Raw genomic sequence first — 22,245 nt, 5'->3', positions numbered from 1 at the left:
GGGGAAAATCCCGAAATCCCGGAACTGTAGAGATGGCAGGGGATTCCCTACAACAACAACAACAACAATAAATGATGACGATGAGATGGGGTGTTTCACCGCGGTGGTGCACGTAGAACATTATGTGAAGATGATGAAGGAAGGATGAAAACACAAGAAAGAACTAAACACTACGTACAACCCAACCGCAGAAAACGCCATTTTCCCATAGAAGTTTATTAAAATCTGTATCGTATAAAAACGTGAGATTTGTATTGAACAATGGTTGGCTGATTGATGAGCCTATAGTACACCAGTTAACGAGGCAATAACAGATAAGAAAAGTAGACCATGTATCACGGTCTTTATGTGGGGGCTGTGTAAACACCAATTACAGCATCAAAGGGCGAGTTTACACACAGTGGTCCAAGCAAGTAGGAGTTAAGCTGGGTCAATATTTGCCCCGTGCATTATGTGGGAGGTACTGGACGTACTTACGTGGATTATGTGGGAGTGTTCGAAATTGCACGAACGACAGAGGAGGAAACGCGAAGGCAAAGAAGGTCGAGGGAATAACTGAAATTAGATTGAATTTAATTGAATTGATAACCCTATAGTATTGAAGATCTTGGCGACGTACACGGACTCATTGTCATTTTTAGCTGATGCATGACGTTACTAGACTAACTTCGTCTAATGAGCACGCGAAGCAAATGCAGCTATCAGCGGTGACCAGATGGTCTGATGGAAGACAACTAGTGACGGGTTAGTATGCGTCTTAGGCGGACTTCAGGGGCAACTGTGCACACATCTCCTCAAAAGTATATGCCTGCAAAAGAAAACTTTAGCTAGCGCAGCCAGTCGCATTACACGTTTGCAAATTAATTGTATTGTTTCCTTCACGTCCTAGTGCACCGGTTTCGCGCACCTAACAATGGGCACCGACGCAAAAATAAAGTCATTAATTAACTGACCAAGCAGCGCAAAGATACGACAAATTCCGACTGACGCACACAATTTCCCGAGACACCATCGGAACGGTGAGAAATAATGGTCTTTGACGACGAGCCATTTCCTGATGTTCGTTTCCTCTTGTAGAAGATTTTCTCGTCGTTCGCAGAACATATCCGCAGGAAATGAAGTTGCCTTACACAGTGTCTGTCCCGTGAGGTATACGTGACGCCATCCCCCTGCGGTTTATAAATTTGCAAGTAACAAAATATACGCGTACAAAACGTTGTAAATATCGAGTAAAAGCATAAAACGTTCGCGAGAGATCTACCCCCGCACGTGAATCTCTTTTTTAAGTGAATGTGAATCTCAACTTACCGGATTGGAATCGAATCTAGACATCGCTCTGTGCACTATGTCCCGCAAAAAGGTTCGTTATAAAAGTATAATAATCTAAGAAATATCGATAGAAAAGATAGAAAACGAACGAGCTGGTGGCATATCATTTGGCACTGCCGTGTCCACCTCCTACAGAAAGGAATCCCCTAGACCAGCTGGAGGGAAGAAGATAATGTATTGATTTTAACATTACGGAGCCTTAAGCGAAGGGAAAATAAAATCTAGTACTTGCGCGTCTAGCGCTCCCCAAAGGAGATTGGGAACGAAGGCAACCATGGAAAATATCGGAAGCAAACGTTATTGGTGGCAATGCGTGGTGGTAGTGCATGGAACTGCTTTCCGTAGTCGGCCACGACTGTCGCAGTGGGGGATGGTGCGTCCTGGGCCGAATTCACAGGGAACTGTGCCCACATTTGTCTTCATGATGGCGAAATGCAGCAAGCAGACAAGGACATAGAAGGAAGTAAACGGGAAAAATTCCTTTACAAGTCGCTGCATTTCGCCATCACGAACCTGTACCAACTCCCCCGCGGATTGTCCCTACTGGACATTTGACTTAAATGGTCCGAGGAAAACCCAAGAAAACACCCAGACAGCCGGCCCCCGGATTCGAACCCGGATCATCTTCAAGTGGTCCCGTTCCATGCAGATGTCGCCATTCTTGACACGCTTGAAGCTCACCAGATGACGCTTTGTGCGCGCGGCGGACATACTGATCTGTATGAGAGATCTACCCCTTCGCATGAGACATCTGTGGGCGGACGTTGTTGTTTTCGTGTCGGTTTCCACTCGTTGTTTTCCGCGGGGTCAGAAACAAGTTCAGGAGCCGTCTTTTCATTAATGTGAAACTTGAATGCATTCGTGACTGGAACTGCGGACGAATAGAATACAGAATCTTATAGCTGAGAAAATGGCCTACCATCCTTTGTCAGGAGTTCGACGGAAGCATATCCTCGAATGTGTTTCTATCCATGGTTGTGACATGTGACATGGATTGCACCAAGTCGAACTTTCTTTCCCGTCACTAAGCGCATTCTTTTCACTTGCACTGGACTGCACTACCTCGGACTCCACGCAAGACGGGTTTTCGGGAGCTGCACCTTCCAGCTGAAAGGAACATTATTAGTAATGTCTTTCTTTTCAGCAGGAAAGTGCAGCACACAAATAACCCAGTTCAGATCTGGTGCAGGAGGTGCAAGCGAAAAGAATGCACCTACTATTGAGCATAGCTGTGTCGCGATGTAAAGCATGCATGAACAATTTATTGTTTGCGTCATTGCAGAAGATATACACGAGGACAGATGTGCAAGATATACACATTTCTAAATTACAGTTACGTATTCTACTTTTGACAAACCATTTGCCTATATTTCTGTTTCACGTTTGATGCGCCCTTTTCACCCACAAACTCATGCTTACACAAACTGTCTATATGTGGTACGTTCCCAAGTGAAGTCGGCCCAAGATTCACGATCCCTCCGAACAACATGCCGCCACACCGGCAGTAGCGCAACACCAACCAACGAAGCAACTGGTGTACCACCCCTAAGGAAACGTCAGCCGTATCCAATAGATTGCTACGTGTATTTTTCGAGAGAGTTTCAGCGGAAAAAGTATCTGACGTTTCCTGTATATACAAGCGGGGATTTCAGAGAAGGTCGTTCAATTCAAAATACGGCTCGTAAAAAGGAAGACAGGAACAAATATCTCTGCGCCTAAAAGAAAATCACCAATGGTACGTTTCTGAATAACAATGAGTTTGGGGAATAGGGAAGAAAAAGGCGGAAATGTTCTTTTCGATGCTTCTTTTCGGGCAGCAATGTATTGCGACCATGGAGACTCACTACTGTTTAGAACAGACTTCAATGAAGCGGATCGACAGCGTTGTTCTACTATTTGTCAAAAGTTTTTTTTGTTTTTGTTTTTTCAATTTCGGTGTCGAAGCTGGCAATGGGGGAAACTCCAGAGCTAGATATGCGTATTTCTATGTTCTATGTCAGACCCGGAAAGCACCTGTGGCTATGAGTTTTGTACAGGCGACGTGAACAAATGGCGAGAGGTATGGGAGACAGGAGCTAGCCTACCTCTTGGGCCGACTTTAGGAGATACTGCACCGGCATTTTCTTTCCGTAGTTTTTCCCGATTTTTCATTAGTGCCTCTGACACTGTTGGAAAATACTTACTCTGATAATCTTTATGCGTGTAACGCACGAGCAAGAGGAAAAAACTGACACTTCTCCTCTCGCAGTGTGTTGACAGTTGTTATGTTGGCTCCGCGGAACAACAGTAGATATCAGCTGTGCATGGACGTGGGTGGATGTTGAGACTTGAGAGGACGAAAGGGAGGTGACAGTACCGGTTTTTGCCGGGCATAGTTCAAGTGCGCATCTTTCTGGAAACTAGGCCAGAAAGCCCAGGATATACCAGTGGTATGGTTCACTAAACTCAACGAAAGCTAGTCTTATTTCGTCATTGGACCAACGAGCGAATTATTTATCTACTCAACGGTCCATATAGAGAAATACAATTTGTCTCGTACCCTGTGTTCACGTATAGCTGAAGGAACGCGCGGTCTTTCATGGTTCGATTCCTGGAAATAACCGAGCATATAATGCGAACAATTAATTCGATTGGAATAGAAAGGACGACCTCTGTGTGGGCATAGCTCCTATTCAGGGGCATTTTTCGAACACGTCTCCGTATCTCCTTAATCCGCGGAGGAAATCAGCCCAATTACGCGACCGACGAATAATAAAATCTGGAACGTTTGACTCGTAAATTCTGCTTAACTGTCCAGGATTTCTCGCTATACAGCGCTAGAAATGATCCACCTTTCTCCAGTTTTTCACCTCGAACGTACGCGTTGCATCCTGGGCGCTTACTGTCATTGCGGAAGAGAGAATGGTCCGTCACGTTTCGTTTTCGCTGACCTTGACACGTGATGGGCAATGGGCCGAGAGAGGAGGAAAGGAAACAGTTTGGCGACCTTCGGTTTCTTTACGGCAACACAAGTTACCACAGTTCAAAGTGGCGCTAAGCACTGTGGGATTTTCTCAAGTTGTCCATTCAGCTTTCACTGTTCACAAACAGAAGGCGCAACCGGAAGTTGTCTAGGTTTCCCAGCGTCAGCGCGGCTACATGTGGCGCCACGCCGTGTCACTCAATTCAGTTAAACCCTTTCACTGTTTAAAAATAGTGAAAGGGTTTAGCTCAAATGAGTGACATGGCGTGGCGCCACATGTAGCCACGCTGACGCTGGGAAACCTAGACAACTTCCGGTTGTGCCTTCTGTTTGTAAACAGTGAAAGGGTGAATTGTAGTCAGTACTGTTGCGTGTTCATTTTGACACAGGTACAGGTTTCCAACAATTTTGGGCAAAAGATTTTTGTTGAACGGTGTCTCGATCGTCATTGCGCGAATGAATTGACAAATACCACACAGGAATAGTCTCCCACCGGAAGTTCGTTCACCAGCCCACGTGACATGGCAGGATTAGCTAGGTAGTTCGAATCCAGGTTAGGCATAGCGCACGCACGAAAAGAAACCAGGAAAGAAGGGGGAAAAAAGCTCGCGTGGCGTAGACTGTTAGGAGTAGATCGAAGGATCGTAGACTGAGGGGTGGCGCGGGTCCGAATCCCAGCGCCGGCTGCACTGTCTGAGGTTTGCCCTGAGTTTCTCGACAGACTTTGCAGACGAATGTCGGCACAGTTCTCCCTGAAGTCTGCCCAGGACGCATATAGTGACACCCCCCACTCCTTCCTGCTGTCCACGTCTGTACGCCGCTCATAGCTGCGCTGAATTAGGACTCATTAATTATTAGAACTCAATTAGCGCTCACTAAAATTAGGAACTTATTGCCACTAAACACATTACTGTCCGTTTATTATGCGCTAGTTCATTCCCACCTCACGTATGCTGTTGAGGTGTATGGATTAACTTATGGTACACCCTGACCCCTGTCTACTTGTTGCAAAAAAGAGCCCTCAGGATTATATTGCAATTGCCTCTGAGAGAATCTGTCACATTTTCATTTACGCACCTACGTGTGCAGCCAATTTTTCAATTAATCAAATATCGAACTGTATTACGTGAAAGTGGTCCACGGGCATGTACACATTGATTCTATTAATATAACGAGATTGATGACACCGCATTTTACCAGGTCTGATTCGTTGCAGTTACGGTTGCCCAGGGTTAGAACCAACTATGGATTGAATAGCATAAGCTACTTTGGTGCAAAGGTTTGGAATAGCTTGCCGCATGAAATTAGGGTTGTGTCTGTAGTACATGTATTTAGTGTGTTCAGAAGTTGAGCCACTTCTGTGTTAGTTCGTTCGTGTGGTGCCTTACAATACACAATGTTGCGATGTATTATGTTATAGAGACCGCCTCACGGGTTTATCCCAGCGGTCTCGCACTTTTTCTTCTGTTTGTATTATGGTTGTATGGATAAATAAAATATGAATATGAAAATATGAATTTAAAAAAAAATCGTTTGCTACGAACACGGCGTACCTCTCAGCGGACTCTAAACGTCACGATGTGTCATCACCGTTACTCATTTGCTTGCCTGAAGGAGGGGAGGGGCTTCTAAAGGGTGTGCTGATCAAATACCTCTCTCTCACGGGTCACCTCCGATCATCGTTATTCGCGAGAGCGCGCGTTATTTGTTGCGTACTCCTCCGCAGTCAAAAACGAGAAATTTGATGAAGAGGCTTTCACAGCTCCTCTAAGTAGAACATGCATGGCTGCTTCTGAATCTTCCGCACAACGCATCAACGGGCCCTATACAAAGAGGCATAAAATGATAACATTCACGCACGCGTCGTCCATAACTCGCCTCCAAACCATGGAAGTCATTCCTCTTTTCTTTTTTTCTACGTGCTCAAATACTACCTCTCGCATTCGTTCCTGCTAAAGAAGGGAGCACGTTTTTAATATCCGTCCCAGCAGACGCCATACGAAATGTCTCCTTGTGTACACCATCAGATGTAGCTATCCAGGGAATGGCAAAAATATTTCCCTCCACACTCTTTACATTCAAGGATATCCGTGTCCTGCTCTGAACGGGTCGAGCACGCCCGTCCTTCTGACCTTTCCTTTTCATTATTACTTCGTTCGAGCGAAGAGTTTAGGCGTACGTATACATATCGCTGCATTGGTATTCGCGACAGTTTTCTATCATGCATAGCGAATACGATATAGTTGTATGAGTGTTTGTTATAAAGTGGTGGAAACCTACGTATTAGGGGTTTTCGTCACGTAAAACGGCTTTGACGAAATCTTAGCCTAATCTACTTAGATATTTATTCCAGTATGTCCTAATCCCGCAGGCATGTGGCAAAGGTGTGCGTCATCGTAAATATAGTAGGAAGGAAAATTTCCATTTGCAACAGCAAGATAATCTCTGACTCGAGAAATTAAGAAGAAAAAAAGAAAAACTCCGAGGAAATAACGGCTGTTGCCTGGACATCATATATGGATACCGATCTTTCCCCTGAGCATCCCCTGCCAGTGCTTGAGTCATGTTGAGTGGTAACCCTATACGTCGACAGCACCGTTAAGGTCGCCACTTGCGAACTAATGGACAAGTATTCCCGCTAGACCCACGGGTCTCTACGCCCACTAGACCCACGAAGTCGCTCACGTATTAACGTACTCTCCTTGCTTACTATATTTCTCTAATCTACTGGGACGGCTGCCATATACGTAGTGCAAAGTGATGAGTCAGTTAGCGACGTATACTCTCTAGCTGGAAAGATCTGGACCATTGCTTTTATGGTTTGATGAAAGAGCTTTAAGAAAGCTCTTTGCGTTGGCTATCCATAGAAATCGCAGAGCATCGAGAAACCAAAGTGTCGAAAGCTCTTCTCTTCCTATCTATAATCTAGTCTAAGCTGTTGAGAAGGGACATCTGAATAGTAAAGCCTCTATAGTAGCTGCTACATGAACGCGTACCATAATATACCTCCAATGTATAGCTTCTAGGCAAGAAAAAAAAGTAACGTATGTATAAGGAGGGCGCTTATTCCTTTCGTCATTTCCTTCCTCATTCACACCGAAACCGTTGTGGCCACTAATGCCGTTTTCTTGCCTCATCTCTGGCACATGGAAAATATGCTCTGTCGCATATGAAACGGTGAGGCTTAATCGCATTCTCGTGGCGGCCAGGCTTTGTTACTTTATTTCTTATACTCCAACTGTCTCGCCAGCAGATGTCGTCACAAGCTAGCTGACCTTTCCCATAGCCGTGTATAAAAAAGGGAGTCTAGCCATTATGAGGAGCGTAAAAAAGGGGATCCCACATGTCAATCAAACTTTAGGACTTTTTATTGGTTGTTGATTTCTGTGGGAGGCGCCATGACACCAAAATTTCCAGAAAATGGCAAGCAATGCCATCATCATCACCACAACCACAACCCGGAAATGACGGCGTAGTCTCGAACGGCGAAGCGAGAATTTCGTGACAAAATTCTTTCACAAATTACTTTAATTTCGTTCTGCAACAATATATTCTCTCGTAGCTATCTTGTAAATCACCTTTAAATTACGCTTCAGTATCTGTATTTACGTGAAAAGAACATATTTCCTCGTCGTTTGGCATACTAAAAACGGCTAGCTATCCCAAGCAAGCAAATCTTAAGAAAAACGCCACTCATGCGTAAAATTTTGCGTCGTATTATTGAATTTTATGCAAAAACGCATCTTTTCGATACCATCCATTCTAATTTCGGCGGTTGCCACGCAAACGTATGGTTTCACTTGAGGATGCATAGAATGGGCGGCGTGGTATCACGTCGAATACCCCCCAAGACCGCCGCTGGAGGCGCTGGAGGTGTGAATGTTGCTTGGTGCTGCCGCCTTCCGCAAGGTATCGGCATAGATCGCTTTGACTTTAGCGTGAGACGCAGACACATTCCTGCTGTCCTTCTTTCCATCTATCTACATCTCCACCGCTCACAGATACAGCTGCTTCGCGGCGCTAACAAGAAACCAATTGTACAATTTTTCTTACGCTAGCTTTATTTGCAACGCGTGCGATGCAACAGAACTCATCTAATACGAGAAAGCCATATGGGCTATGAAAGATGCCGAATATCCACAATTTCTTTTTCATTTAATCAAATCTAGGATACAATCAAATTTCAACGAAGCCTTCGGATAATACCCGACTGGAAAGTACGTTCGATACGAGTGTATTTCACTTTTTCTATTCTCATCTCCCATGCAATCGCTGGGCGGGAGAAGAGCAGCAAATGGAACTTCATTATCTGGAACTTGATCCGCTGCGCTCAGATTCCACGCATAACTTTCTCTGTCATCTCGTTATGAAGGAAGAAGACAACGGAAAAGAGAAACAAGTACCACATGTTTTGTTCGAAGCGTGTACGGATGCATTTTTACCTCATCCAATGTACGGCGACAAACATGAACTGGAATTGTCTTATTGTGATCGAAAGAAGTTTATTTACCTACACGCAAAATGCAAACCTCTTGGGGAGAGATTGCATTGGACCCTTTGGGGTGTAACAAACTATTCGTCAGAGGCACTTTTGGGACGGAATAGTCCCAATAGTCAAATAGAATAATAGGAACGTGCTCGTCATTAAACACCTACAGCGGACATTTGCAATTCCGGGACATGCGCTTTGCCTCAGCAACCGGCAGTTCCGCGACACATATACACAAAAATGTCAGGTCAGGCATTTTACGATAAAATGATTGTCAGTTTGTAGCACAATATGGCGAAATGCCACGAGGCGTCGAAACAACGCGCATATTTCAGCTTAATTGAGTTCAGTTCATTTATTTCGCCGGTCGGGTGTGGGCGCCTGGCCAAAAAAAGAAAAATGTAAGGCACAGCATGACAGGGGCATATTTACGAGGATACAAGGACAATTTCGCGTACTTAATGCATGTATAGGCTTCAACATTTGATTCAGCACCATGCAATGCTCAATAGGCTCGGCAGTTTTTGTGAATCCATATGCGATCAAGGTTTGGAGATGGTGGCTCCTACGAAACACAGGAGCCGGCTACTTCAAAACACTTGAAGAAAAACAAAACAAAAACAAGTAAGTCTAAAAAGTTAGAGGCGCTGCAATGTCCACAAGAAATGTCGTTAAAGCAGCTGTCTCACGCTGTCCAAGATCCCTCGGCCATTCTCCGAGGAGCTTCCCTAAATCTAGAGGACGGTTTCTTCACGTTGCTTCTATCGTGCCTTTGTTACTTGAGCATGCATGCATTGGACGCATGGAAATCTATCGCGTATCAAATATGGGCACGGTCTCGGGACGTCGTAAAATGTTCGGTATGTGGACGTCGCTATTTGGATGGCATCTTGCGATGTAAAGTTTGACGGTCATATAGAATGTGTGTAGATTTGTAAGCCGAATGTTTACTCTAGTCGTCGAGTCGTCGTCAGACATGTAGTAAAGAAAAAACAAAAGTTCGCTGACTGAACACAAGGTTGGATGTTCGAACCCTTCCGGGGACTCCAGCGACCCTGTGATGTGGCGCAACTCGCTTAGACATGCCTTACGCGACAAAGGTATAATGCAGCTGTCAGACCACATTAGATGACCTTCTGGTGGCCACAATTAGTACACGATTATTAAGGGCAGATTGTACTGGACGTATCTATTAACTTTGATATCAGGCAGGACTGAATAGTCGATGCTGATACGTGAGCGTCATCTTATTGCTGCATGTTTCTTTTTGCGTCTTTCAGGTAAGCCCTCTTTCGGTCTTCAATTCGTATTTGCACCGTTCCGAGGTAATAGGGAGTCTTAATAGATCGTACGCACTCTGCGAAAACGATACGGTAAAAGAAGTTATCAAACCCAAGCTTAGCAATGTGATGTCACTCGCACCAAAGAAAGAGGGTGACAGGCTTATCGTGTCTTCGGAACTGTTATGGTGAACACCTTCGGATGTATTAAAACTCTTGTTGCCGCTTTCACTCTGCATACCGTGTTTTTCGTCCGTTTGCTTCAAAAATAGAATCTAATGACAATCGAGCTCCGTAGGTTCCAATGGATCTATCTTGCCTCCGTGAAGAAAGAAACCGTTAGTGTGAAACCGGCCTTGGTGTCGGCTTACATTTTTTGAAGTTTTCGCATGTTTATGAAACACACGATTCGTTATCTCAAAAGATCTGGAACACAGAAACTGATAGCGTTGTTATGAGTGAAGTGTCTTCCGTGAGTCGTACTGCAGCAGATAAACTCCTCAGAAACGATCGAGCCTGTACATTGCTGATATATTTATATACATTTATGTATTTCGGATATGTATGATTTTTCCTGGCATTTCGGAAACATACCCACAGGGGTGAATGGCAGACGCTTTATTACTGTGGCACTAAATTTCGCGTTCCTGAACCTTCCACCCCTATGCACTCACACTTTCAGTGCGTTGTGATACCCGGGACGTCCTTTCTGTTGAGCTATTAACAATCGCGTATCTTCTGAGATGCTACGCTAAAATGTATTCCAGATGAAATGATAACATACCCAAGATAGTTTCTTAAAAAAAGCAGACGCCTATATCAGTTAAAAATCGAACGTGGCCCGCCTCCTTATCTGAAACCGGATCCCCGCAAAAATGACGATTACCTGTCCTGGATAGTATAAAATACGAAAGGAACCTAGGAACACCGCTCATTTCTAGTGCACCGTGCAAACGTAACCTGGATGGCTTCTCTCCTGACACTGAAGAACTTCCTAACCCTACGTTCCCCGAACACCGACAGTGTAGTGTCTATGCTCTACTATCGCCTCACCGTCGCCGTTCTCCTCTGCTTCTTCGTGCTGACGACAACGAGCCAATTTTTCGGTAATCCTATCAAGTGCATTTCGCAAGACGACGTCCCGGAAGAATTCCTCGACACTTACTGCTGGCTACAAACGACGTTCAGCGTCGACACCGCCTGGAACCTTCGCGTTGGACAACAAGTCCCCTACCCCGGTGTACACCGTACAGACGACCCGAGCACCATCGTACACCACGCTTACTACCAGTGGGTCTGCTTTGTTCTGCTCCTTCAAGCCGGCATGTTCTACGTGCCTCACTGGATTTGGAGCACGGTTGAAGCTGGGAAGATTCAATACTTGACGATAGGCCTTGAATCCGCAGTGATACCGGAAGACGAACGGAGAACGAGACGGAAGCTTCTCATTGGCTATTTCATGCGACACCTCCATTGCCATAAGATGTACCTCGCAACCTTTATACTGTCGCAAGGACTGAATTTCATCAACGTCGTTGGACAGATGCTCATTCTAAATAGACTTTTAAACGGGCACTTCACAGAGTACGGCTTCCAAGTTGTGCGATTTCTTCAAAGAGACTGGAAGAACAGGACGGACCCTATGGTACGGATCTTCCCAAGGATGACGCGTTGTACATTCTACAGGTACGGCTCCGGTGGAGGCGTCCAATCGTCCGAGTCCATGTGTTTGTTACCTCTGAATAACATCAACGAAAAGGTATACGTCCTCCTGTGGTTCTTGTTCGCGTTTTTGGCTCTTGCGTCCGTGGTGTCGTTGGCCGGCTGGACCGTCCTACTGGTGGTGCCAAAATTTAGACTGGCTGTTCTTCGTTATAAAGGACACTTATCAGTCGGAAAGCGGGTGGAGAAGATGGTCAGAGCCTGTTCCGTAGGGGACTGGTTTTTGTTGTATCAGTTGTCGTCCAATATGGACGTTGTCAATTTCCATAGTTTCATGGAGGAGTTGGAGAGTGAGGTCGAAGAGGATTTGAACGTGACGATCACCAAGAACTCTTAAGGAGTGAGATTTTATATATTGTTTGTTGATACGTGTATATCTTATCCACGGTCTACACGAATAAAAAGTGCAACGGCACCGGGGCAGAGTGGCCTTCACCACCAGCTCCCTTGGCATAGTGCATAATTAGGGCTTTTCATGCCGAGACTGGGAGGTGTCGCGGGTTCGAATCCACGCTCCTGCAGTGCTGTCTGAGGTTCTCCGACAGGATTTCCATGCTATCCTCGCTCCATGTGTTCACGCCTGTATGCCGCACATAGCCACAGTTGCTTCGCGGCGCGAACACTGATTTTATAAATAGAACTGGCCCTCAGTTGTTGACTTTTGTTGCATCGACTCGATTGCGCGAAAGTAGCGAGCGTGACTACCTTTCTTCACCGAACGTGTTCCATCCGACTATTGTAAAACCCGACCGAGAAAACTTTATTTCGATTACCGTAGTGCTGTTGCAGTTTCACAAAGAAGATATCCTACACATATATGCGCGCTTTACAACCACACCGAAGTTTCGCAACAACTTCGACACAGAAAACTGAGGGAATCGGTCAGTGAGTGAGCGAGATAAGCAAAACGAAAAGGAATTTCCTTCGCATAAGGAGCTCTGTGAGTAGACTTCTGCGAATAAATTGAATGGTGAGCAGAATTCGTCTTTAAGGTATTTTGTAACGCAGAATCTGCTTGCACGGAACGTGATTCCATCAAAATGGCCTCGCTAATCGTTTTCATTTTCTTCGATGCGGTAGGACGGATTTATGGCGAAACGAGGGAAAGGTCTCTGCAAATTTATTGTCGCATAACGACAACTGCACTCGGATGTACCGTTGGGGACACGGTTGTCTAAAATCAGCACTCCGTGGTTTATCTCATCTCAACTCTCCAGGTGTTGCGAGAGTATTTCTTTCGAGTAATAAACACTTACTGCACATGGTCCAGCTCCAAATACAATATTGGCACAACACTTTCAAGCGCAATCGAGGTAATATGGGACGGCGAAGTACTGACAGGCGATTTTAGCTAACCATGTCCCCAACAGTACCAAGGGACAGCAGGTATCTAACAGAATCGAACAGGAATGCACCTGTAGCACTTGACACTGAACGTAGACACTACATGCAGAACGTTTCTTGTTAGGACTGCACTTAGCCGTTATCGACAGACGTAATAAACAACTCGCAAGTCGGTTTGGCGAATTCACAAGGTCTGGCTCTCCATTGCATATGCGCTGGCTGCGCACTTCATTTGCGAGTCCTATTTTGCGGGGTGTTCATTTTTATCCGTTACTACTCCAATCGCTCTAAAGCACATTCCCAACCCGGACGTGGAATGCTCGTCGCTCTTATTGTTCTCGAGAAAATTCCGTGTTAGCACCGCGAAGCAACTGTGGCTACGAGCGGCGTACAGATGTTGAGGGAACACAGGAAGGAGGGGTTGTATGCGTCCTGGGCCGACTTCGAGGGGAACTGTGCCGACATTCGTCGGGAACATCTGTCGGAAAACCCCACACAGCAGAGTCGACACAGTCGGTGCGAGGATTCGAACCCGTTTCACCTCCCAGTGTCGACATGCCACGGAAACCACTATGACTCTTGAGAACTTCTTGAGAAGCTCTTGAGAAGTGTTTCGACTCATTTGCGTAGTAAATTCTAATATCAATAAAATCAGTCCTTGTGCATACTTAAAAAGACGTACGACATGACAGACGACAGCACTGAACAGTTCAGTGCTGTGTTAGGTGTCGTCTGTCACGTCCTATGTCTTTCTAAGTGTGCACTCACTGTTTTTATCGGGTATTAGAATGTTCCACCAACAAGTCCGGTTCAGTACCATATTGCGTAGTAAAAATTGACAAGATATTACAAAACTTACGACAAAATTGACAACTTATATTTCAAAGCACGTGCTCGTCTTAGGGTATTTAACGAGGACGATGCACTTAAATAATGACAAGCTCCAATTCTGCTGCATTTCCCAGAAGTTAACTAATGAATTTTAGCCGATCAATCGTTCAACAGTTACATACGCTTTTTAACGGGACATCCGCCTGACCGCGTAACCCACCTGTGTAGCTTTCAAAGTTCTTTTTTTTTTCATTTTTTCATGAAGCATTTGTAACTGATAAAAATAAACACCCTGTATATACCTACGCACATATCAAAATGGTGTAAGCAGTCGCCAAGTTGTTTCGTCTCTAAGTCTTCAAAGTAATTAAATTAACTGATTTTAATTAACTGTAACTTAAAGCAACTCCGGGTTATTAGGTTGCTTTGCCGTCTGCCATTAACATCCAAATAACAACGAGGCAAGTCCTAGAAAAGCAATCTGCGTCATTTTCTTGAGCTCATATCTCCACTATTCTATGGCTGCAAATTCGTACAGACCACCAGGAACATAAATAAGCTCCGCGTTATGATAGAGCAATCTCATCTCGTCTCCAGATGTCCCTTATCGCGTTGCAGGCTTCATGGCCTGCATTATCGTCTGGTATGTGTCTTCTGGGAGACTTCTCCGGGGGGCCCACTAACCATGTGGGTTGGAATTAGTACAGACAAACAGACACCCGCAGACACTCAACTATAGCGGAATTTTATTGACAGGAACCTTATTGATAATACACCATGTTGTTGTCGACAGTCCTGCCTTAGATATACTCTTTTCCTTTTCCCGTCAATGCCAAGGACGGACCACTGATACATTGGCCACCCCTTTATCAATATATAGAACGCTTCAATAATTTCCCGCACAGTCTTATCCCCATTCCAAAGTTCCGCTGATTGAGAGTCTGTCCTAATCGCCTCTCGTCCCGTCTCTGCGCTGCAGTCAACTATTACCAACTTCATCACATACTCGTTCGCGTCTCGAGTCCATACCATCCAGGCGGGACATGAATGTAGACATGACTGTCGTTCCTACTCACGTTTTTTTTTTACCTCATCGATCACACTGACAGATGATGTCTGACAGCATAATAACGTAAACTGCTGGGGGTGTCACGTCTGGGACATCTATATGATCGTGTTAATGTCGCTCCGTCTGTCGATTTACGTTCTGCTTTGACGTGTGCTGAAATCTGCACCAGGCAAGCGTGCTCAACTTCGGAAAATCGTCGTCTACCTAAACAACTCCGCTGGGTTCCAACACGCAGCCTCTGAATCGGCAAGAAGAGCTAGCGGAGCTACATCTTAAAAAAAGGGTGTACTTGAACTCCTTTCCTTGCCACATATATGAGTCCCCTTTTCGAGAGTAATCTCTCCAAAAGGGGACTGATATATGTGCCAAGGAAAGGAGTTCAAGTACACCCTTTTTTTTTGTTTTAAGAGTGCAGGTCCATCGAGGTCCTGACCACGCAGAACTAGTAATTGTGCTATTTCCTAAACAAATAGGGAGTTGGTTAGGTTATCGTGCCTATCGCAGTCGCGTGTGACTCAGAATCTTATCCACTGATTGGTTCCTGTTGATACGGTTCGACGCAAACCACGCTATCAATGGTTTGCTAAAACTCTCGAATAAATTCCATCCGGTGAGTGCGTATATACTGGGGTGGCGGCAACGACCTAAGAGCGGTAAGAGCTACCAGTTATCCTGTAACTCGATTTATCGTCATCAACCACGCGTTGTTGCTTTTTTGACGACTGTATCGAGGCGAAAGAAGAAACTGCTGTAATCATCGTGACAGTTCGCTTAGAGAGAACATCCACATTATGAGTTCACTGTCCCCTCCAGGATCACTTACTATCGGGCTGTGGCCCCAAGATAAGCCCTGAAACGTGAATGTCTCCATATCATGGTCTTGTCGCAGCAAGGACTATCGTAGCTGTTACATTTTACAAACGCGCACGCGCGACTGCGAAGTGAAAAATAGTGATTCCCTTCAGTCGCATCCATCCACCCCAAAACAGCTCGCTCCGAGCGGTGGCGATCGTTGAAGGCGCATGCGCAGTCGCTCCGCCACTGTTCCGTCCTCTTCCCATGCAGCTGCACGAGAAGCGGGAGTCCAGACATCAACTGAAATGCGCCTTGTGTGAGACATGTGAGCGCGAGTTCTCTTTTGGCGACTGCCCAGCAGCAACCACAAGCAGGCAGGCTAGAGAGCCATTGTGCACATCAAAACCGCAGCAAGACCCCACTCTGAGATACCCGTTGTTGTGCCAAAGAAACGGAGTCATGGATCGCAGTATGTCCATCGATGGCGTTGGGATTAGAGCGGTGATGGCAAAGTCGGAAGAACGGTAAGTCCCATTCCGTTCGATCACGCCCAATTATTTCTTCATCCAGCATTTATTTGGCATGCCCAAGGAACCCACCCTGCCATTTCGTGGTGTGGTACAACTTGCCTAGATACGTCGTCCTTCGCGCGGGTACATTAGTCGTACTTTTTATCTTCTTGGGTGTACACCATGCGAAAGTATCCGGCTATTCGTCTCTAGGGAAAGGGTTATAACCCGACCGGGGGGTTCCAGCAAACAAACTGGTGACATCCTACAAGCTGCTAAGATACGTCATGCACCGCGAGGAACGTCCACTACGGTGTGCTGCGCGATATCACCTCAAAGCCCTCACGTGAGCAATGTTAAATTAGATCGTAATCCTAGTTGCGTAGAACCAGGAATTATTATTCTTACAGCGACGTTATATGACTACTATGACTACACATGGGCTTGTGGACACTCGAAAGGATTTGGAAGCCTGAGCCTGCTGATGCGAGAAAGATAACGCAAACTAACTAGCGACTCAAGTGGAAGCAATCACTTTTTTTTTTCGTGTTAGCGCCGCGAAGCAACTGTGGCTATGAGCGGCGTATAGACGTGGACAGATGAAGAGAGGACAGCAGGAAGGAGTGGGGGACAGGGGGGTTAGTATGCGTCCTGGGCCGACTTCAAGGGGAACTGTGCCGACATTCGTCTAGAAAGTCTTCGGAAAACCCAGGGAAAACCTCAGACAGCACAGCCGGTGACAGGATTCGAACCCGTGCCACCTCCCAGTCTCGGCGTGGAAAGCGATCACTCTAACCACTATGCCACGGGAGCTGGTGGAAGCAATCACTACGGTCCCTTTCCAACATGTTGGATGTTCCTAATGTGGCCCTTCGCTTTTAGGTGTTTCTTTGCTGGGGGTTGAGTCGTGTCTTTGCGCGTCATCCTTCGGGTCCCACACGCTCGAAGTACATTTTTCGATCGCCTAACCATTTTCTTTCGCAGAAGGTAGGATCCCATTAGGAAATCAAAATATCGGAGCCAGTTTGGACGTACCTTTCAAGTGTTGTCGCCGATAGCCGGTTTGCAAGAGACACACATTACTACTCACGTTGAGGTTATCTTAATCAAGTGCGCAGCTGCCACCCACAGTATATGGTAATGTATAGTGAAAGCAAAAAACTTGACGCCGCGTCTCCTGCTCTGAAATCCGAACACAGTTGTGTCCGCTACTGAATCTTTGTTCCTGACTGGAAAGTGGTTGAACACTAAAACATTAGAAAAAGTCGCGCGTTATCTTATACAATGGAGAAGAGTTTATCTCAACAGCACGGACATGGGAAGAGAATGCGTAAGAACTCCTCACGCGAAAAGGTGTGCGATATAATTCCATTTTCATGCCTAAGTAACTTGGACATAACAAAAAAACAACGCATTTATCGGGTACAACGAGACAAATGATGTACCGCGCCTGTCGCCAGGTTCCCGGTCCATTCTGATTGAAGCTACTTATCCTCTAGCTTTTTACCGGCGGCTGCTGTATTTCATTATGCGATGTAATTAATCACCTATAATTTTTTTAAAGCATACGCATGCTGCTCCTTTACGAGTTAAGCGCAATTATAGTAGTCTCTTTTATGAAACGCTGACTTTTTGTACTATTACTACTCCCGTAAACTGTGCTTTAAAACGAAAATCGTTGAACAGACTGATAATGTGTTCCCAATTGATTACTAAGTGATCGCTGTGAATTAAATATTAGTTGAAACAGGAAGTGAACTTCGTGAGTAGGTGTCCGTCCTTATTCTCTGCAATTTGTTCAGTGTCGTTCTCTTTACGGGTTCTTTCAATCGTGTTCGCTTAATTTGCGTTTCGTCCTGAGTTGCCATAGAAGTGCAAGATACAATGCACGCCCCCTCCCCCTTTTTTTTTTCTTTCAGCAAGACGTCGCTTAATTTTTTTAAGATAAATTATTCATTCGCGTTTCATGCGTTCATGGAACGTAAAAAAAACATCCAAAAAGTGATACAGAACATTAAGTTGTGAAGGTAGATGGGTAGATATCCAGCGAACCTGTAGAATGTAGGAAGGGAGTTGCCTCAGGACAGAAGCCGCCGATATTTCGAACAGAGACTGTTCTTCTTCTGGGACTTCATCTTCTTCTGCCCAGAAGAAGAACAGTCTCTGTTCGAAATATCGGCGGCTTCTGTCCTGAGGCAACTCCCTTCCATTAAGTTGTGAAAGATTATTTAATTTACATTTCCACGCCGTTCTAGCTACAGTTTCTACGCGTTGTTAACAAAGGATTCAGAGAAGTCTTCAGAGCAGCGATGAATATATTGGTCAGTCTTATACAGGGTGCATCACGGGAAGCTGGTGAAAATGTTCTTACACTCGAGAATCGTTTTGCCCTCGAAAGAGTCGCTGCATATAGTTATTCCCGATACGGCCTAGCTAATATTGTGTCTGTAATGAGGTCCTTCGTTGTGAATTCCGCTGGAGAATGAGAAAAACGGAAATAAAAGATGAAAAACGGAACTCCGCAGGACGCTCGAAGAGTTTACATTTTCGCATCTTTTACACTGAAGCACTGAAGCTCGCTGCAGTTTCATTTTTTGTGGATTAGAGACCTCAACGGTTGTGCTTTACAACTTTTACTACAGCTACAACCTATTTTCACTAGTTAGGTATATTAATTATGGAAGTTAATGAAAACTTGCACTAATTACAGACACAATATTCCCTTTAAGTAGGTGATATCCGGAATAACTCTATTGAGGGAAAAATGATCCACGAGTTTGAGAACGTGTGCCGCACGACATGCTATAATATTAATCATTCCGCCCTGTGATGAACTCTATTGAAGGCTTACAAAGGCCACAGAAAGAAAGTCGTCCAGGAGGAGCTCTTTTATTAGGAGATTCATAACTCGCTCTATGGAGCCCGTAAATTGCATTCACTGTTCCTGTGGGAAATTGCGATAGACGTGACAGAAGGAAGGGAAAACACGCAGAGAATTGAAACATTGGGCATCATCTGGGATAAAGGAGTCCCAAGGCAGGTGGAAGGTCTCGTTACAGTAAAGTACAGTAGTAAGATAAACTTCAGTAAACTACTTCGAGGTATACTTTGAGTTGTTCATGCTTCTTTTTGAAGCACGAAAAAAACTGTCCGCTTCAGCGCTGTGAATGGCTTGTTTCATTCACTTTATATGTATGTATCGCAAATGCGGGTGTATTCGTTGAAAATTATGATTCATATATTATTCGTACATTGCCTTTGTGGTGACTCTGGAGTAGGTGTAATCATTCATGCGCATTTTATTCGTTAAAGTGATTTGGAAGGCAAGAAGTTATAATTCACTATTCTTCACTAATTTTTCAAATCAGAGGCACGTGTCGATGGTAAACAGTGCACTAAGTATGACGTAATAAGTAACGTATGACGTAAGTAATTATCCGCAGCATGCATTTTATAGTTGTTGTAATGCGTAGTAATTAAATAATACTTTATTATTTTTATGAAGGGAAATGCCTCAGGAAGAGAGCCTGTTCTTCTTATTAAATTTCTCATTATTAAACTTTTGAAAATAAATTTTATGAAATTTGATTAAATAACTAGATATATTGTGCATATGAAGATTAATTAGTAGATCGATTTTCAGTTCCTGTAGTGCCACAAATAACATCCGCTCTACTGCACAGCTCAGCGATTTAGCAGGAGGAAACAAGAAACGGGACCAGTTAAAATAACACTCATCCACGGAGACAGGAATTCCGTAGACGTAACGCAAGTGAAATTAAACGAAAGTGAAAGGCTCTGTATACAAAACTAGACCTGTTAACCCTTTTGAAGTAGAGCCACTTTTATGTAAGCGCCTGAACACAAACAGCTTTCTTGCAACTGTTGTTTCGTTCTAGGGGGAAAATCTTCACGAAACAAACAATCAAAAAAGAGCCCTTCAGGCACACGCGTGCGTTTCGCATTCAACTCTATTATTGAAAGCGAATTCAGAGCAGCTGCGCCGAGCAGTCAACAGAATAAACTACTTTGGGTCTGTCACTGCACGTGCCGTATTTTTACGGTAAGCAGAAAGACCGGAAAGCTTCTGTGCTGCTAGACTTGCATTTTACCCTGGGGCTTTCTCTTTGTCTGCGGACAGCTCAATTGTACGTAATTTTAGCTACATTTTCACCTCGAATGTTTCGCGTGTAATGGGGTAGTGTACTTCTCTCCAGCGGTGAATCACCCCGTGACATAGTCAGGGTTTATTTGCCGTTGCGTCGGTGAGAACATCTACCCGATAAAAATACACGAAAATAGAGCCGATAAAAATAAAAAAATCTGTTCGTGATAAATTCTTTTCATTTCCATTTCAATTCAAATTCTCAATTCAATTCAGAATACGTTTAATGTATTTTGAGAAAAATGGTTCAAAACAAAGTTTCAATGAAAAAATGGCTAGGAAGCAAGCGAGCTGGTGAAGATGATGCATAATGTAAAAACCCCGAGACTAGGGAACACGAAGGGACAGACACAGCACGAAGTCGTCGTGTTGTGACTCTCCCTTCGTGTTCCCTAGTCTCGGGGTTTTACATTATGCAAGGTTTCAATTACTGTCTTCATCTCCGTTTCTGCTATTTCCGCGCGTGAGAACCTTCCTGAGACGTCGGGTACCTAATGGGTTTGATACTTGCCATCCGCAAATGAAGACACCTTCGGGATACCCTCTTACTTTTGTAAAGCTTCGGTATTGACGTAATCGTTTCCAATTTCTCCTTCCCCTAATCAAAGCGCCCACATTACTCCATCGTTCGACCAGGATCGATAATTATTATAAGAGCCCCCCCGTTCTCCTTTCGGGACTTCTTTCGTAACAGTCTACTCACATGCGCGAGACACCTTCTTGCGTAATCGACTTGGATGGTTAGCATGAGTCTTGGGCCAACTTCAAAGAGAACAACAGTCTTAAAATTCGTCGAGTCAGCCTCGGGCAGACAGAAGTCACCCCTCAGGCTTTTGCATGACCTATGAGCGCATGCAATATTACTCGGCCATGGCCGGGGAAAAAGGACAGAGTTAAGCCAATGAGAAATAAGTCTCTAGATGGTGATGGTGATGTGGTAAAGAAAAAAACAATGGGGATGAAGTCTCTGTAGACTTAAGCAGGTTCCAACAATAACAACAATGGATAAATTGATGATGAAAGGCGAAATTCGCCACATGAGGTGCGGCCCTGTACCCCAAGGCACAATGGAGGGAATGAGATGTGACATGATGATGAGACTGTAGAGGAGATGGTGTTTCTCTACATGAGTCCTGACAAGCGATCACTCCCACATCAACCACCCTCCGACGCGGAGCGGTGCATGCGGTTGAGGTCCGCGTCGATACCACGAAGAGGAGAATGAAGGCGACACGAGGGTGATAGACGACACGGCTCGTGATCGTGTCAGTTGATGCAGCAGCAGCGGGATGACACGAACAAGCGCGCTGTGATCCGGCCGGGTCCCATTGAAGAGCTGTGAATGCTGCGTGCTTTACTGGTTGAGCGGTTGTTCAGAGCGTTGGGTGGTTGCTGATTGCGTTGAGTGATTGTTGCTGAGTGGGCGACAGTACCGCGACCGGTACCAGAGCGTAAATGCTGGTTGTAGCCACAGAAGCGCCAGGGAGGACCATCGTGAAGCAGGTGGAGGTCGGAAACGGAGCTCACTGCGGTCTCCCTGCGAGTCCCCGGTGGAAATGTGGTCCCGATGCGATTTGTCCACCACAAGGTAGTTGGCTGCAGACTTGCCGAAAGATTTAGGATGGTGAATGGCCGAATTACGCCGAACATGGTGTCCGTTGTTGGGATAACCAAATGTAGAGGATGTGGGGTCCCCCTACATGAGTCCTGACCGGCGATGATGGAAGTCCCAGCTGGCCAATGTTCGTGG

The 22,245-nt window shown here is 45.1% G+C and overlaps 2 protein-coding genes across 10 annotated transcripts in view; both read left to right on the top strand.

The window, feature by feature from the left end:
• The window catches only part of LOC135369050 (potassium channel subfamily T member 2-like), a 189,355-nt gene that overhangs the window by 87,302 nt on the left and 79,808 nt on the right, over nucleotides 1-22,245 (top strand). Inside the window, exon 1 of one of the 9 annotated variants that reach the window (XM_064602680.1) lies at nucleotides 16,244-16,345. The exons of the other annotated variants lie outside the window; for them this stretch is intronic. Within the exon in view, the coding sequence (XP_064458750.1) occupies nucleotides 16,281-16,345 (65 nt within the window). The 5' untranslated portion in view covers nucleotides 16,244-16,280. Of the gene's footprint in view, nucleotides 1-16,243; nucleotides 16,346-22,245 lie in introns of those variants that run through there. 9 annotated transcript variants of the gene reach the window in all.
• LOC135368029 (innexin shaking-B-like) lies at nucleotides 10,964-12,197 on the top strand. The gene has a single exon (XM_064601108.1). The coding sequence runs from the start codon at nucleotides 11,025-11,027 to the stop codon at nucleotides 12,117-12,119; it is 1,095 nt and encodes a 364-aa protein (XP_064457178.1). The 5' UTR covers nucleotides 10,964-11,024; the 3' UTR covers nucleotides 12,120-12,197.

This window comes from Ornithodoros turicata, chromosome 9 (assembly GCF_037126465.1).
Source record: "Ornithodoros turicata isolate Travis chromosome 9, ASM3712646v1, whole genome shotgun sequence".
Classification (NCBI taxonomy): Eukaryota; Metazoa; Arthropoda; class Arachnida; order Ixodida; family Argasidae; genus Ornithodoros; species Ornithodoros turicata.
This window is presented reverse-complemented; position numbering and strand designations above follow the sequence as displayed.

Excerpts from the sequence above, each read along its gene's own strand:
- LOC135368029 (XM_064601108.1), top strand. The coding sequence starts at position 11,025 with ATGGCTTCTCTCCTGACACTGAAGAACTTCCTAACCCTACGTTCCCCG.